Raw genomic sequence first — 17988 nt, forward strand, 5'->3', positions numbered from 1 at the left:
TGTAGAGAATATTGGTCACGTTTTAGGTAACACAATAGCTGTGGGACAATTTGACATTATCTTTCTGGTGAAGACATAAGCTTATTTTTGTTAATTTAACTGCTGTCAAGTTATACAGTAGGCTTCCCAGTAGTTTAGAAGACACACCAGTAGTGAACAAGGTAAAAAAAGAAATGCTATGTAATCAGATTGGGTTGTTTTGTATCATTTATGTTTTTCATGTTGGATTCTGTCCCTTTTCTATGCACAGCTTGAACATGCCAAAGCTGCCCAGACAGAGCTTGTACGTGAATCCATTAAAAGGAAACAGGAGACTGCAAATTTGCTCCAATGCCAAGAGGAGCTTCAAGAAAGACTCAACGAGGAGGCCAAAGCTAGAGAGCACTTGGCACTGGAACTCAGCAGAGCAGAAGGTGGGTTTATTTGGGTCCTCACCAAATTTTAGGTTACAAGCTGCCTGTAGCAAAACTTCACAATTATAACATTGTGTGAGCTTCAAAAACGAAGAATACCGTTGCCAGTTCCTTCTGTTGACATTCCGCTGGTAAGGAGCTGCATTTGTTAGGTAATAGTGTAACTACTTTTCAGATGATTGTCGGTTCGGAGAAAAAAAAAAATTTAATAATTAGGCAATAGTGTAAGGAGCTGCATTTATTTTCTAGCTGAGCTGTGATTTACAAAACCACGTTTAAAGGGAAACTATGATCAAATTATTATACTTGTTTATTAAAATAAAATACCTTTTACCGGTATTTATTTTTTAAAAATTTGTCTACTGACCTTTTTTTTTTTTACCTTTCTTTTACATTGTTAATTCAGTTTTGCATATTTAAGTGAGTAGTCATTTTAAATAACATTTCATAATTTTGTGGGTTAGTGGAGCTGCCACTTAGAAACTTTGTTTTAAAGCAAAAACAATAGCTTCCATTGTTTTTTTATTCTCATGACAGTAAAATCTTAAGGATAACGTTACTCAAATGTTTGATCTCCTGATCCTATGTAGCACCTCTTTAAAAGAGAAGGAAAGGTAAAGTTGCTTGGGACCCTGGGCTGGTGCTCTTGTTACCTAAAAACAGCACTGGCCCAGGGTATTTATGTAAGAGCATCATGTCACAATCTTCTTCCACTTTTTCATTCTCCCCTGTGGCCTGGGCAGGGTATACATGGGCAGTAAAGTGAAAAGCCTGCTTTTCCCTTCTAAGTTGTACTCTGTCTAGGGCAGTAGTATATGATCCATAGTACCTGGCAGTATTGACATTCTTGGAGCTTTACACCACTGAGAAAGTTGCTCCATATGATAGTTTCTGGCACAGTGAAAAAGAAAAGTTGTACAGATGTTACTTCTCAAACTTTACAGATTAAAGCAAAATAAAACTTTTATATAATACATTTGCTCTCTGAGCTTTACCTGCCTTTCTCAATATTCATATCATATTTTGTCATTATTGAGCAATGATGATAATGATGTACAGGTTTTAACCGGGAACAATTCCAGCCTTTGAACTTTGGTTCCAGAGCTTATAAACAAATGATTAGTGAATGGTACATGTGGGGTTTAAGGGGGCTAGAGCATCACTTTAGGCAGAGTCTGACATTATGGCCCAGTAGAAAGTCAAAGAACTTTCCTGTTTACGATACGTTTTTAGAAAGTTTGCCTCACCATGTGAAAGTTGATATTCCTGTGACTGAAGTTCAATATTTATCTAATCACCCTGTTTAATAAAGGAAAGCAAACAACCCCCACTTAAGTAATTTGAAATTTTAATTATTATGTAGGCGAGTAGCAAGAGTGTTTTTAATGTCAACAATACCAGTTGGATTTTTTCCTAGACAAGCATTGACTTAAAGAGTTCTTGTAGTATGCTATAAAATATCAAACCATGCTGCAATGGAATTCTAGCTCATACAGCATCTCTCATGTATTCTGAGCTTCTCTTCCAAACATGTTAGAGTAAATGGCATGAAAAGACATTCCCCCCCCCCCAATTATAAAGGATGCCTGCTTTAAATTAACACCTCTGTTGCCTTTAGAATAATCTTTTCTATATCTGTTTTCATGATAAATTAACTTAACAACTATTTAAATTGACCTTAATAAAAAAAAATGATTACTTTTCACCCTAAAGGCAAATAGAGGCAAATTCACTAACCTCTGAAAATTTGCCAGCGACGGCTTCACTCACATCGACACACTTCGCCAGGCGTAGATTCGCCAGGACAATGCTAATTCACTAAAATCCAAAGTTGCTTCAAGGGCGCCGAATGCTGGCAAAGTCGCACTAGCGTTACTGCGCCAAGTGAAGCGCAGTTGCACGAGTGTTGGCTAATTTGCATATGGCCGGAAGTTACAGTATAGAAGCCCAGGGAACCTTAATTAAATAAAATAAAGTTGTTATAATGCCCTACACATGAGGAAAAGATGGTAGCGTTTTTTGGGAAGTCCTATCTACTCTATTGCACTTCGCCTGGTCTGAGGTGGCGAAGGCAAGTCTGGCGCAAGAGGTAACGTTCAGTAAAATCCGCTTTTTAGCGAATTTGTGTAGTTATGTAAATTCGCCAGGCATTAGAGAGCGAAGAACCACTAGAGTCCATCTCCTTTGCTAGTGAAGTTACGCCAGCGACTGTTAGTAAATTGGCGAAGTACCGAAATGATGTCACGCTGTGAGTTTTCTCCTGCGTTAGTCACTTCGCCCTTTAGTAAATTTGCCCCATAGTATTAACATGGCATAAATCAGTGTCAGTACATGGAGAGAAATTTCCATGTAAGATTGACTTGCCTGGGCAGGATTAGATTATGCAGATGGTGAATGTATCTAGGATTATGTTCTGAAAATTAAACTGCCTTCAACTGCAGCTTTCACTTGAGGTAACTAAGTAACATTACAACAGGGTCGGACTGTGGTGTGCAAGGCCCTCCGGGGCCTGCTACCCCAGAGGCCCCCACACCCCTCTGAGGCCCGTGCCACCCACCCACAGCCAGCCCTTCCCCCCCCCTGCCCACCTTATTTTTACTTTTGCCATGATCAGGGTGGCAGCAGGGCGTCCCTAGGCCCGCTGTCTTTCGTCGCCCCCCCATCCCTCTCTTTTAATCGCTCAAATTTTCATTATCAGGAGCAATGGGGATTGGCGCATGGGAAATTTAAAAAACTATTATATCTCCTGCGCATCCCCAGTGTTTCTGAACCAATGTGGGTGTGGTTGGGCAACATGCTGCCCCCTAAAATCCTGCCGCCCTGAGCCCGGGCCTTGTTGGTCTTTCCACAAATCTGGGCCTGCAAAAAGGTTGTAGGCAGGAGGCTCTCTGTGCCTGGGTTCCTTGGAAGATTTTTTGCAGGGTGGGGCATCACTATGTAGTTATACTAAATGGAGCATTCCACTGTTTTTTCAACTACTTGACAGAATTTTGTGACAAAAGAAAAAAAAATTTATCTAGGGGTTTTGAAAGCTGATGAGCTTGAATCCAATGAGATTGCTCTATTGTACAGAGAAATGTGATGTTACTACAAGGGTGTACAATGAGATTTCCTAGACAACTGATAGTATCAAGTGAAGATCTATGAGTGTTGGCTACAATACAGATCTAGGCCCTAAGAAGTAGTACAAACTACACACTAGCGGATGCACTCCAGCCCCATGGGACAAACATTACAAAGCAACCCCGGGATGGGGCAAATCTCCAGTCTGTAGTTACCCGAGGGCCCTGAGAGAGTGTGTGCGAACATAAGGACAGACAGCTATAACAGCACACCACATAAAAAGCAATAGTCCCAGAAAGGCAACAGCAGCAAGCGGGATTTTCTTAGTTTTTTTTCACTTGAGCTGATAGTAATGCATTAACAGCAGAAGTCACGCAACTTTCTCCTGCTTATCACTTGCCTCTACTTGCACTTTGTATGGATCGTCCTTGCACTCACATCCCTCACATCATCCTATTGTACCTTTCTTTCTCCTTCCTTTAATCCAATTAGCCTCTACCCATTTTACCTTGCTGGTCCCAGATATTAACAAGCATCCTGTGTGTGATACTTGGCTCCCCGCCCCACAATACTCCTGAAGGCAGACGGGAATTGGGTCTGGGTCAGCTGGGCTCATCGAGTTTCTTCCCCAATGTCTCCCACCCTCCCAGTCTGACCCTGCGTTACAGTGTCTTCCACAGCGCTCTGCTAAACAGGACATAGGATATCAATGGGGCTCATATCTGCTACTTTTGTTCTTGTGTAATACAGTGCCTTTAATAGTCATTCTTCTAATGAAAGCAGTGAGACAGGAGCTTGCTGCTTCTCAATGCGTATTCCCTTGTAACATCACCAGAATAGAAATGAACAGAATGTTAGTATTTTTGAAGACCTCAGTGTAACAATGCTGAAAATATACAATTCATAATCAAAGTGAATTCATTGTACAAGGTGTTTGAGAGGGACTGGCAGCTTCCTTCTCCTCCAACAAACTTGCAGAATAGAAAGTGTTTTAAATGTCACTGTTCTGTGTGAAGGAGTGAAGTCAATAGCAAAAAGTCTAGATAATTCTTAATGGAAACAATGGTCAGAATGCATGCCCAGCACAGGTTGTCTTTATTGCACACCGTCTTCTGCCTGTTTCAGGTATTCAAAATAGACGTTTTTGTTTGCGTTTTGCATGCTGTGTCATGCTCCCAAGAGGAAGAGAAACACCTTTTTGTAAATGTAGATACATCTGCTAATTTTTTAAAGAGTGGTTCTTTGAGTCAAATTCCTTTTTCTATTTTTTTTTTTTACTTAACTTCTTGAGTGCTAGTGAGAAAGATAAAGGATTATGAATAAATGGGATTACAGTAAAATGTAAGGTTACATAAGATCAACTATGTTAGGATAGGAAGTGTAAATTTTCTACTGTAAACTATAAAATATATTTTGTAAGTGCGCAATTTCTGTGATTCTTCCGGTATCTCCTTTCTGGAAATTAATTTTTTTTTTTCAATTGGGGGCATTTGTGCTGCTAAAAGTCAGTTTTCATTATTAGTTTGCAGTGTGCGTTGCAACTGATGTGCTGAGATTGTGCCACCTAGAACTTCCACAAAAAATATGCTAGGGGTCACGTACCATACCGTGAGATGATAGTGTGTGCTCCATAATTAGGGCTTCCATCAGAAACCACAAGGCCCCGTACAACAAAATTATTAGGGTGCCCCCTCCCACCTATCCTAATATACATTTATTTATATTATATACCATTTTTATAAATTTGTGCTTATAAACATACAGATTTGAGGAAGGAATCTCATCCCGTAATAAGTTTAATTTTACCAGTGAGGAAATGCACCATGGGGCAAATTCACTAAACGACGAAGCGCCTAACGCTAGCGTGAATACGCCAGCGTAGCACATTTTTGTTAATTCGCCGATTCACTAATGGACGCTGGCGTAAATTCGCTAGTGTTACTTCGCACCCTTACGCCTGGACGTAACTAGGCAAATTCACTTATTCACCTTATTCTGAAGGCTACCTTTTACGCCAGACTTCCTTTGCCACCTCAGACCAGGCGAAGTGCAATAGAGTAGAGTAGATAGGGATTGCTTAAAAAAAAGTTAAAAAAAAAAGTCCCAAAAAACGCTGGCGTTTTTTCATTTTTTAGAGGTGATAGGCTGAAAAAGATCGAAAAATTTCCTCCTTCCCCCCTACATTTCCTAACTCATGGCAACTTAACTATACAGTGGGCACATGTGTAGGGCAAAATAAAAATTTTATTTGCTGTTTTGACGGTTTCCCAGGCTTTTGTACTGCTGCTACATATACCTCCATTGTAACTTGAATTTGGCGCAGTATGCAAATTAAGCATCGCTAGCGTAACTTTGCTTGCTTGGCGAATTAACAGTAGTGCAACTTCGCAACCTTACGCTTCCCCTCAGCGCAACTTCGGATTTTAGTTAATTTGCGTAGCTCTGGCGAAAATACGCCTGGCGAAGTGCAGCGAAGCGCGGCAAAGCGGACGCTGGCGCAATAACGAATCTTAGTGAATGTCCCACCATGATTCATCCTTCTGTCAAATGGTGTGAATATGAGCACTCAGTTTATTTTCTGTATCTGGCTGATGCAAATGAAGATCTATATAAAACAGAAATACATTGCTGCACATTACACATTTAAATTGAGTCCAGCTCTGTTTGCCTTACACTATTATATACTGTCTCTGAGGCTACTGACCATTGGAGGGCATTTATTCATAGAGATCGTTGTATAGTTAAGTGCTCTAGTGAGCTGCAGACTTGGGAATGAAGAACTGCCCATCCAATCCCCATGCGCTTTACCGGGACTTAAAGGGGAACTATTGCAAAAAAGAAATTTTAATATAAGCTTCATCATACTAAAATAAGAAACTTTATAAATAAAATCAATTAAAAAATCTTTACTGTTTATGTAATAATCAAATTTATCTTTACTATTCCTCTCTCAGCATCTGTTTTTCTTCGTTCTGTCTTCATTCAGCAGTTGGGTGTCAGATATTTATTGACAGTTAGATCTAATATATCTTATAGGGGGCTCCTTTTGCCTAGAAGATGCACCAGACATCATGTCTCTCTACATGCAGGATTTGTGCAAAAGGCAGTTATTTTGTTTCATTATTGTACTGTTATTTTATTGAGCTCTAATACATCAGCTAGGAAAGGAGCCCCCCTATAAGATATATTGGATCTAACTGTCAATGAATTTTTGACACCCAACTGCTGCATGAAGACAGAATGAAGAGAAACAGTCTACAGATGTTGAGAGAGGGATAATGAACATAAACTTTTCAGAAACGATGCAGCATGTTTAATTGATTGTATTTACAAAGTTTCTTATTTCAGTATGCTGAAGCTTATATACAATTTTTCATTTTTACTATAGTTCCCCTTAAAGAAAAAACAGCCTGAGGAGCAGTCCGGAGGCAGATGTAGCTAACAGACCCTGATGCAGCACAGCCCTGATGCGGGGTGTACTTCCTGCTGCTCCCTAATTTGTGCATCTGTGTGACACATAAGTTAGGGGATGGATGATGGGGATCCTATGTCCCATACATATTTAAATAATTGCCCACTCTCAGATTTTACAAATACTCTCAAATGTTAAAAGACAAATTAATGGGGGAAAGTGCACACAGTACCTTCTCAAAGTGTTTAGTACTTTGACAGCCTTTGGCACTTGGTCTCTTTGTAGAATACAGGTCTAATCAAGCCCCTCTCTAGTTTTGGAGAGTGAGAGCTTCTGAGTGGGGTATTTCAGCAGCAAGCAGAATTCCTTTGAAGTTCGGTTAGTTTAATCTCTATTTTCATTTACATATTCTAGTCATTTTTACATAGTCTGTGTTTTACAACTGTAGTGTGTCTTTTTAATCCCACAGGCCTCCTCGATGGATATTCAGATGAGAGAGTCTTTCTTGAAAAGCAAATTCAGGAAAAAAATGATCTGGTCCAGCATATGGAGCAGGAGCTGCAGCGTACAGGTAACAGATTGCAGGAATTTGAACAGGAGCGCCAGCAGCTACAGGAGGAGAGGGAGCTTCTCTCCAGGCAGAAAATTGCACTGAGGGCCGAGGCAGAACCTGTTGTGCAACGTATGTATTCTTTTCATTTAAGTCTTTTTGTCATACCTGTGAGTATTTATCTTGCAACCACATGTTTCTAGATAAGTACTCTTTTATTATATCACGCAGTGCCATAAAAAAACCTCTTATGGAATCACAGACACCCAACAGCTGGCATATGTTTCCCTAGTCGCTTGTAGAAAATATTTTTTTGAAAAAGACAGGTTTTTTTCTGCTTAAATGAAGAGTCACTCAAAACAATTGACCAGGGCTGATTCCTGTGTGATCCAAGCGCCCAATGGTGTGTAGTTTGCAACATATGAAAATTGCTGAGATCCTGTCATTGGAAAACATGTTTTTTTCAAAACACATCAGTTAATAGGGCTACTCCAGCAGACGTCTGCACTGAAATCCATTTCTCAAAAGAGCAAACAGGTTTTTTTTATATTCAATTTTGAAATCTGACATGGGGCTAGACATTTTGTCAATTTCCCAGCTGCCCCTGGTCATGTGACTTGTGCCTGCACTTTAGGAGAGAAATGCTTTCTGGCAGGCTGCTGTTTTTCCTTACAAGTAATAATACAAAGAATGATGCGATCCGCATCGGAGCTCACCCAGTAGCGCTGTGTTTTCCCGGTCTGAGGAAGTGCCGGGTGATCCGGCAAGAAACGCGTAAGTCAGACAGCCTTCCACCGCTGTAATCCACAACCGCATGTGTGTGTTCAAATAAAGCCAACCTTTTTGCATTGATGCCGTTGTCTGTGTGCCGTGTCCTGGATCAGCGCCGATAGTGACGAGAATACTGTTTGCTGTTTTTCCTTCTCAATGTAACTGAAGGAGTCTCCGTGGGACATGGGTTTTTACTATTGAGTGTTGTTCTTAGATCTGCCAGGCAGCTGTTATCTTGTGTTAGGGAGCTCTTATCTAGTTACCTTCCCGTGTTCTTTTGTTTGGTTGCTGGGGGGGAGGAAGGGAGGGGGGTGGTATCACTCCAACTTGCAGTACAGCAGTAAAGAGTGATTGAAGTTTATCATAGCACAAGTCACATGACTTAGGCAGCTGGGAAATTGACAATATGTCTAGCCCCATGTCAGATTTCAAAATTGAATATAAAAAAATCTGTTTGCTCTTTTGGGAAATGGATTTCAGTGCAAGAATTCTGCTGGATCAGCACTATTAACTGGTTCATTTTGAAAAAAAATTTTTCCCCATGACAGTATCCCTTTAAACATTCGCTGAATTGCTTTTGAAGTATAATCTGCTGTTGTAATATTCTTAGCAACACATTCATGTTTCTTTCTAAAGGTTTTTTAAACTTTCTAGGGAAAAGACATAGAAAATAAAGTTTATAAAGAAGGTGTACAGTAAGTTGCCTTTGATAGATCCTCAGCAATGTTGCTTTTCATTTCTTGTTCACATAAGCTGTGAATCTAGATCCAGGATTCATTATTGCACACCTTGCTGTTCAGGTGCCATAGATCTAATCCTAGGATAATAATCCTAAATTCCAGTCCTGTATTAATTCCATTGCAGTTTAATGAGCTTATCATATCATGGCATATGTATATAATTAAGATTGCATTACGTGTATACACAGTAGGGATACACCAAATCCAGGATTTGGTTTGGGATGCAGCCTGGATTCCTCCTTTTTCAGCAAGATTCGGATTCAGCCAATTCCAAGTGCCTGGCTCTACAGGATTCAAATCCTAAAAATCATGACTTTTCATCATACAAACAAGGAAGCTGAAAATGTGCACTTATTCTAAATTGCATAAATTTGCATAAGCAACTTAGGGCTTGGATTCAGTTTTCGGAATTTAGCTGAATCTTTCATGAAGGGTTCTGTCAAATCCCCAAATAGAGGATTCAGTGCATCCCTAATACACAGACATGTACATTTACTTAAAGTTTGAAGTCACACCACTCCTGATATTGGTAGTAGAACTGACGGGGGTTCGAGATTTCATATAACTGACACTGTGTTAGATGGATATATCACTAAATAATTATAACTGTTTCCTTAATAGTAAGCTCTACTCAAGGTTTCCTAACCTTTCCTAGTTCCACTCATCCCATCCTCATCGTTTTACCTCCTTTTACATGTTTGCTTTGCCAAATGGTTCATCTATGTTTCCTCAACAGCCGGTATATTAATTATTAGTACTGGTCCCTGTTAACCATTTAAAAAATGTAATTGTTACTTATATTACTTTCCTCATAATTTGCTTCTTTTTTGTATCTATTTCACACAGGCCTCGTGGAATTCCATCTTACCATTTTTGTTCATATCTCATTAGGGCATGCTCTTATTCATTGTGTAAAAGGAAAACATTGCCTGATTAAAAATGTTAAGGATTGCAACCAGCTGATGTGCCATTGTAAAGGCTTTAATATGGTCTTTTCATGGGAACATATTAGGAAACATTAAAAACAAATGTACAAGCAGTGATGCATGTATAAACTCCAGCACGAGTGAGATCATCATTGTAGTAAGTCCAAAAACAAAATCAGGATCTCCTTGGATTCTCTTTATCCTGCTATGGTTAAGGGAATCCATGGATATCGATGGACCCATAGTACTGAGCACACTTAGGAACATCATATTCTTTCCTTGACTATCAAACCATCGTATTTCTTGTCATAATTCACCCCCATGTCTGCTGCTCTTTCCTCTCTAGCATTGTCACATTGCGGAAGAACGCTAGACGGCATGTGAATTACTCTGCATTTGTTTTCTTTCTCTGTTCTCCTAGGCTTAGTAGAAGCTGCAGTCGATGCAGCTCCCACTGAAGGTGTGTTTGTATCCCGCATGGCCAATTGTAATTGGGTGCCTAATCACGGATTGGGAAGATTGAATTAATCATTGGTTTTTGGGATTCTACTTCTTGCACTAACCTTTATTAACTTTCAAATGCTCCATTGCTTCTTTCCCTCTGGCATTGATCATACTCTTTCAAGGTGCTTATCCTCCTTTACCAAGCAAGGAACTAACATGGAATTTCCTTTTTTACTCATTGTCTCTAATATGCATCTATATATGTCAATAACCATCATCTCATACTTTCCTGAACAGAAAAAAGTCATGATCTAAATAAAAAATTTGACATGATTTTTTGATTATTATTATTATTATTATTATACTTTCACATAATCAGTAAGATGATGGTGTGAGGCAGAGATATGAAAATTGCACTTGTTTGTTTGTTTTTTTTGGGGGCGGGTTGATTTTCTTTCTTGTGGTTTTTTCACATTAACCCTGTTTGTGATGGTTCTCCTCTCTTGTAACAGCACTAGGTGTTTGCTGTTTCTCTTACATCTAAAACAACATGAACTGTGTTTCAACTGTTCCTACACCTACACTTACACTGGGTTGTATCTTGGAATATCTTCTGGCCTAAAGCCTATTCTAGGAAGAAATATTGGATTTGATTTATTTATATATCAAACAATGTGTAATTGCAGTGTTCTTATATCAGGCTTAATAGAATCAGATTTCTTACTGAGTTGGCATGTCTAGCAGAGTCGATCTATTAAGGGTTTTTATCACTTCTGATAAAAAAAAAAAATAATAAATAGGTAATCTCATGGAAATGTTATTGCAAGTAAATGAAAGGATTAGTAGTTACGGTGCCACTGTTTCGCCATGGAAACAGATAGTTTTTCCCATTGGGCCGCCATAGAACAGCACCACAATCTGATTTGTGCCACGGATGAGGCACCAAGGCAGTAACTTGAGCAAATAAAAAAAAAAAAAAAAGTAATACAGCATTCATTCATTGCAGCTAGAAGAGCAGAGAGGTTTTCATAAAAAGGTGATATAAAAGACATTTTATAAAGCACCATCATTTTCAAAGGTGTCACCTAGCTGGGTAACTAGTGATGGATGCTGTTCCTTTGCTTATTGACTCCGGGTGAGCTTAATAACGGTGGCCATACAAAATAAAAATTTTAAAGGGATTCTGTTACGATTTTTATGATGTATTTTTTTTAAATTACACTGTTTACGCTGCATATAATTCATTATACAATATAAAATTTAATTCCCGAACCAGCAAGTGTTTTTTTTTCTTTTTTTATTTGTAATATTGGTGTGTAGGCAGCCATCTCAGGTCATTTTGCCTGGTCATGTGCTTTCAGAAAGAGCCAGCACTTTAGGATGGAACTGCTTTAGGCTGTCTCCTACTCAATATAACTGAATGTGTAACAGTGAGACCTGGATTTTATTGTTGAGTACTGTTCTTGGATCTACCAGGCAGCTGTTATCTTGTGTTAGGGAGCTGCTATCTGGTTATCTTCCCATTGTTCTGTTGTTAGGCAGCTGGGGGGAAAGGGAGGGGGGTGGTATCACTTCAACTTGCAGTACAGCAGTAAAGAGTGACTGAAGTTTATCAGAGCACCAGTCACATGACAAGGGCAGCTGCGAAACTGACAATATGTCAGATTTCAAAATTAAATATAAAAAAATCTTTAAAAACATATTTCAGTGCAGAATTCTGCTGGAACAGCACTATTGACTGATGTATTTTGAAAAAAAGATTTTTTTCCCATGACCGTATCCCTTTAAGCTGCCGATTTGGGCCCATCATACCAATTTGGCAGCTTATCTGCCCATGTATGGGTCCCACCGACAGCCCATCCGACCAATATCTGGTCGAAAATTGGCCACATGTCAATTTGGTGGGTTTCGTTTTGAACTCATTGATGTGGTCCTCCCAACTGTTCGTGTTGCCGCCATTGAAATCTGATTGTTTGGCCCTAGGGGCAAACAAACAAATTTGCACGATATATAGCCAAGCTTAGGTGGGCATATTAGGGAGAAGATGTGCTTGTTTGGCAACCTTGCCTAACAAGCGTATATTATAGTGTACTAGACATTAAGCCCGTTAAATTAACGGGGGCTAGAACGGGCCGCCAGAGACGGTCCGTGGGGCACATGCGCAGTAGCGCAATCCCACGGACACAGGGACTGGACGCAGAGACACTTCAACTTTATTATATAGGATATAGGATGGCCAGTTTCACTTGGGGTGAAGTATATCAGTAATAGTAAATGGCCAGCTTAAATGATTAGCACTCTTAACTGAAGAATTAGTTCCCAGGTCCTCAGAAAATAATCCTGTTCACCTACCTTGTGAGCTTTTTTCCTCAAGACCGAGATGTTTGTTATTTAGTATTTTTATAATTAGTTGCCATTTTTCAAGCCTGTCTATTTTTCCCTATTATGCTCTGCTGCACAGTAGCTGTATTTTGGTGCTTTATAAACCAGTGATGGTGTTAGTGCCCTGTCATGCAAACCAAAACACTGCTTGAAAGTCTGTTTAAATAGTATCACAGAGACCTTCCCTGCAATTCACAACAAGTTTTGATATTTCAATCAAATCCAATATATTCTCTTAACCTGATGAGAGCTTTCCACGGGTGCATCTATGATTGGCTTGGAAAAGCAACACTAAAGAAATCCAGCTGACATGTTTCTGGGGACCTTTTCTATGAACAGAGTTGATGGAGGAGTCTGAGAAACTGCTGAAGGAGAGAATAGAGGTGCAGCGTCAGGCAGAAAAGGACTCTGGGGACCTTTACAAACAAGTCAAAGTGCTGGAAACAGAACTGGAAGAGCAGATGAGCCGGAATATGGAAATAGAGCAAGAGAAGAATTTAGATCTAGAAGACCTTCGCCAAAAGAATCTGTCCTTGGAAAAGCAACTCGAAAAAACACGCAAATTTTTAGATGTAAGTTATAAGGAAAGGGACCAAATCAGTATAGCATACTGGATAAAAAGGGAAACATTTAACACACTGCACTTCTTAAATGACACACTACAGGGGTCAATTAAGAAGTGCAGTGTGCAAAGGGCAGGTTTTGGACACAAAGCACCATGGTTTTTACAGTGAAACCTCAGTTTTACATCCCCTGATTTTAAGTTTTCCCTAGTTTTACATTGTTGTTTTTTGGTCCCACCTATATATTATGCATAATACATTTTCCCTGATTTTACATTTTCCTGGATTTTACACCATTTTTTTCTGGTACCCTGAAAAACGTAAAATGGGGGTTTTACTGTATCAGCAGTTTTCCCCCCTGAATTCCAGAGTAATTGCAGCTGCACAGGGAGTGACAAGATGCAGCACAATGTTTTATTACTGTATTAGCTTTTTCACTATTGATACAACCAGCTGGAATTACTTCTATGTTTAGGATGGAGAGAGCTCCAGGGTTCTTTAGCGCCAGCAGGTGCGATTCCACTTGATTCAGTAGAAGAGGCAGGACAGATGCAATGGGACCTAGCCTAACTATACGTGAATGCAAGAAGCAGGGACAAGTACCTGTAATACATTTTTGTATTTTTGTTGTAAATATACATTTATATATATTTGTGCTATGCTTCTGCCTGCTTTTAGATCATTGCTAGTCTCTGTTTAGTTGCCCACACAATTGCTAGGTTGTGGCATGGCCATAAGACTCTTACACTATGTAAACTTTTGCTCTCTCTCTAACAGTGCTCTTATGAATTTTCTTTTCCAGGAACAGGCAGTGGATCGAGAGCATGAAAGAGATGTTTTTCAGCAGGAAATCCTGCAACTTGAGCAGCAACTTAAAATGCCACAAAGGCACCAGCCTGTTACAGATCATCAAAGCAATGCGGTAAAGAGAAAATTATTAACAATAATGTATAAAATAAAGAAGGTGATCCAACTGTGAACATAGTTTTGCCTTAATGTATGCATAATGTCTTATGTTACATTAGGTCAGTTGTATTGCTGGGTTTCTTGTTAGTAATTATTGCTGCAAATTGAAGGTTGTCTCCTCTGGGGTATAATAATGATTTTATTAAAGACTAGAGCTTTTTTTCATTGAACGATCCGTTTTAAGTTAGAGGCACCTGGAAAATGAGCAGACTAACTGAATACTATCAGTCTATTACTAAATATAATTATACATAAGTATACAAAAAGTAAATCATAATTGATTTTTTTCCCTTTTTCTTTTCAAGCTTGAAAAACTGGAAACTAACTTAAAGGAAAAGACAGACAAATGCAATGAACTTCTGCTCTGCAAAGAACAGTTCCAGCGGGATATTCAGGAAAGGAATGAAGAGATTGAGAAGCTGGAGTGTCGGATCAGGGAACTGGAGCAAGCCTTGCTCACCAGTGATGATACTCTTAAGAAGGTGAGTTCATTTACTTGTCCTTCTACCGACCTAAATACGTGCACACACATAAAAGTAGCCTCCACTTTTTATCTTGTTGTGTCTGTAGAGCTTTGGTTAACTAGGCATCAACTATACAAAAGAAGCAAAACATAGGCACAGCACATTGCTGTAATGGGTCTGTGTGTTTAGGCAAGAAGAGTGCGAGAATAGAATTTCCTAAGATATTATACAAGACTCAGGTATAGCGTGTTTTGAGGAGTTCAAACATAACCATACACTCTCCAAATTCGTTTTTTCGCTACTTTCAGTTAATACATACGGTTTAAACTGAATTTCCCAATATCCCAATCAACACCACCCCATGGTGGTTAGAGGATTTAGCCCACTCTCTGAAACTGCAGAAACCTGATGCGGGCTAATGATTGTAAATTACCCAAGCTCTTTGAACAGTGGAAAAGAGATATACCTATGCTAACTGATGAGGATTGGGAAAGCACTCTTGACACCCTACTTGATAACTTGGTGTCAGCTAGGGACAGGTTAACTCAATTTAAATTTCTCCATCTGGCATATCTTGCACTCCACAGACTCCACAAAATCTCCCCAAGATACCCAGATGAATGCCCATGTGCCTCCTATGACCTGCAAATTTCTTGCACATGGTTTGACCTGTAGTAAATTAAGACATTTTTAGTTTTCTGTAACAGATTTTATAACTCGGGTATTAGACCTGACAACCCCTCTTGACCCGTAGGTGGCTCTCCTCAACCAAGTAAAAGAAGGCTGCAATTCTTTAAATGGAGGCACATGAGACCTGTTTTTCTTGGGACTAGATGTTGCTGACTGGGAGGGGGTGGGGGTCTCTCTAGTTGATTGCTTTGGGCCAAGGAATGGGGTTTGAAAACAGTAATGAGAGGGGAGGATATTAAAGCTTATAGGTGAGATGCTCAGGCATTAGACCTACCAATCCCTCTTGACCCACAGGTGGCTTTCCTCAACCAAGTAAATTATCTAGCCCCCACTAGAGCTGAGAGAACACTGATATCTATATTATTAGCCTATGCTAAGAAAAGTATTACTATGAGGTTGAAAGACCTGAACCTTGCCACAATACAAACACATCTACCCCAGATGGAGATGTCCAGATAAATACCTAAAGGTCTGGTCACCCTGGGTAGAAATGCTGCATTAACCCTAATTATCTCTGCACATGCCCTCTGATTTCAGGATGTTTATGTACAAAGAAAGACCCCCCCCATAACAACAGCATCCCCAATGCCTACCCTCTAAAGAAAGACACTGGCAACACAGATGATATTGGGACAATGTGTTTATTAATATATACAGACAGATTACATGTTTCCTTTGTGTATTGTTCCTTTTCTTTTCCTATTTTAGTTTTTGGTTTCCAATGGTTAAAAACATTTATGAGCCTACCTCACTGGTGTTAAACAAGTAGTAAAGACCAAGTGTCATATTTTACAACCTAATTACAAAATAATAATGCACTGCTATGTACTCTGCAATCATCCTAAATAAAATTCTATTGATAAAAAAATAGGAAATCCAACTTTTGTAGTGATTTTGTGTGCTGGCTTATGAAATGGATAAGAGACGAAATATTAAAGACTGGAAATGTCAACTTTTTTAAAGGTGGAGCTCAGAAGACAGTCGATCATCATTAGTTCCAAGGGGGAAATGCCTCTGGAAGCACAACTCCAAGTGGAGCGTGATGCAATAGATCGAAAAGAGAATGAGGTGAGTATTCCTTCTTTCCATTTTAGAAGACATATGGCCAATTTATTATCGGTTTATTATAAATATCTGAATCCTTTCTCCCTGCATGCAATTCTGTTCTTACATGCATACGTACATACATATAACTTTCTACATGCTTATCTCACAGATCACAAACCTAGAAGAGCAACTAGAACAATTCCGGGAAGAACTGGAGAACAAGAATGAAGAAGTACAGCAGCTCCACATGCAGCTAGAAATTCAGCGAAAAGAATCTTCTACCCGATTACTGGAGCTGGAACAGGAAAATAAAGTGCTCAAGGTAAATAGACAGGACCAAAGCAGCATCCACCTATGTTCTCTTTACTGAAGCAGCACATCTCTTCACAATATACTCTATTCTTTATGGCATAATTTGTTTCTGAAATATAGTTAAAAGATGGAATATCATGTTTTTATGAGCAGAAGCAAAAAATTATATTGGGTGATAAACTGACACAGGGCTCCTTTATTAAAAAGGCAGTAGCTTTTAAATTCTTCCCTTAAGACTTTGTGAGAGAGTTACCAAATGATATTAAGAGACCCCTTGCCACTACCAATTCATTGCTTTAATTAGACTGCTGCTTTATTAATATGCTCTGATGTGACTGCAGAAAGTTGTGTATGTGTAGAATGATCATAGGGCTAACAAAATAGAAGGACTTGAAAGCAAGTTAAGTCTATAGACACTCTTTCACCATAAGCTTCATCCAGCTCCCAGGCTGTTGCACATAGAATGACAGGCGGCATATGCAACAAGGTCCTTTTGGCATGCAAGACCAGGTTAGATCCCTTTCTAAGTAACTATATTCCTAAAATATGTGACATTGTGTCATCACTTGCAAATGTAGTAGAGGCAAATATAGTTATGGAAATCCTTGTCTCAGGAGCTGGTAATGGCTGATTTATCTAGAATTCAAATTTTTATGTTTGCATTTGTTAAAGGATGAAAATGTAGAGGATGATGATAAAGGCTCTCCTATAAAGACGCACCACATGAAACCAGAAGTGTTTGAACAGGTACTACTTTTGAAGGAGCAGGAAATTGATCAACTGAATGAGCAAGTCGGAAGACTACAGGCACAACTTGAGACCGCAACAGATAACAAAGTAAATTTGCTTTTTACTGCATGGGTTTGCATGCATTTTCTATGGATATATATATATATATATATATATATATATATATATATATATATATATATATATATATATATATATATATATATATATATATATATATATATATACACAGTGGTGTGAAAAACTATTTGCCCCCTTCCTGATTTCTTATTCTTTTGCATGTTTGTCACATTTAAATGTTTCTGCTCATCAAAAACCGTTAACTATTAGTCAAAGATAACATAATTGAACACAAAATGCAGTTTTTAAATGAAGGTTTACGTTATTAAGGGAGAAAAAAAACTCCAAATCTACATGGGCCTGTGTGAAAAAGTGATTGCCCCCCTTGTTAAAAAAATAACTTAACTGTGGTTTATCACACCTGAGTTCAATTTC

At 39.0% G+C, this 17988-nt stretch overlaps 1 protein-coding gene across 6 annotated transcripts in view; it reads left to right on the top strand.

The window, feature by feature from the left end:
• LOC108718477 (A-kinase anchor protein 9) overlaps positions 1 to 17988 on the top strand; it is a 145009-nt gene that overhangs the window by 99425 nt on the left and 27596 nt on the right. For 5 of the 6 annotated variants that reach the window (XM_041565885.1, XM_041565886.1, XM_041565887.1 and 2 more), the window contains 9 exons: positions 251 to 413; positions 7358 to 7570; positions 10297 to 10335; positions 13041 to 13273; positions 14067 to 14186; positions 14536 to 14712; positions 16348 to 16452; positions 16601 to 16753; positions 17416 to 17580. In XM_041565885.1, the coding sequence (XP_041421819.1) occupies positions 251 to 413; positions 7358 to 7570; positions 10297 to 10335; positions 13041 to 13273; positions 14067 to 14186; positions 14536 to 14712; positions 16348 to 16452; positions 16601 to 16753; positions 17416 to 17580 (1368 nt within the window). The remainder of the gene's footprint in view (positions 1 to 250; positions 414 to 7357; positions 7571 to 10296; positions 10336 to 13040; positions 13274 to 14066; positions 14187 to 14535; positions 14713 to 16347; positions 16453 to 16600; positions 16754 to 17415; positions 17581 to 17988) is intronic. The other variant, XM_041565888.1, reaches the window with a different exon arrangement.

This window comes from Xenopus laevis, chromosome 6L, assembly GCF_017654675.1.
Source record: "Xenopus laevis strain J_2021 chromosome 6L, Xenopus_laevis_v10.1, whole genome shotgun sequence".
Lineage (NCBI taxonomy): Eukaryota > Metazoa > Chordata > Amphibia > Anura > Pipidae > Xenopus > Xenopus laevis.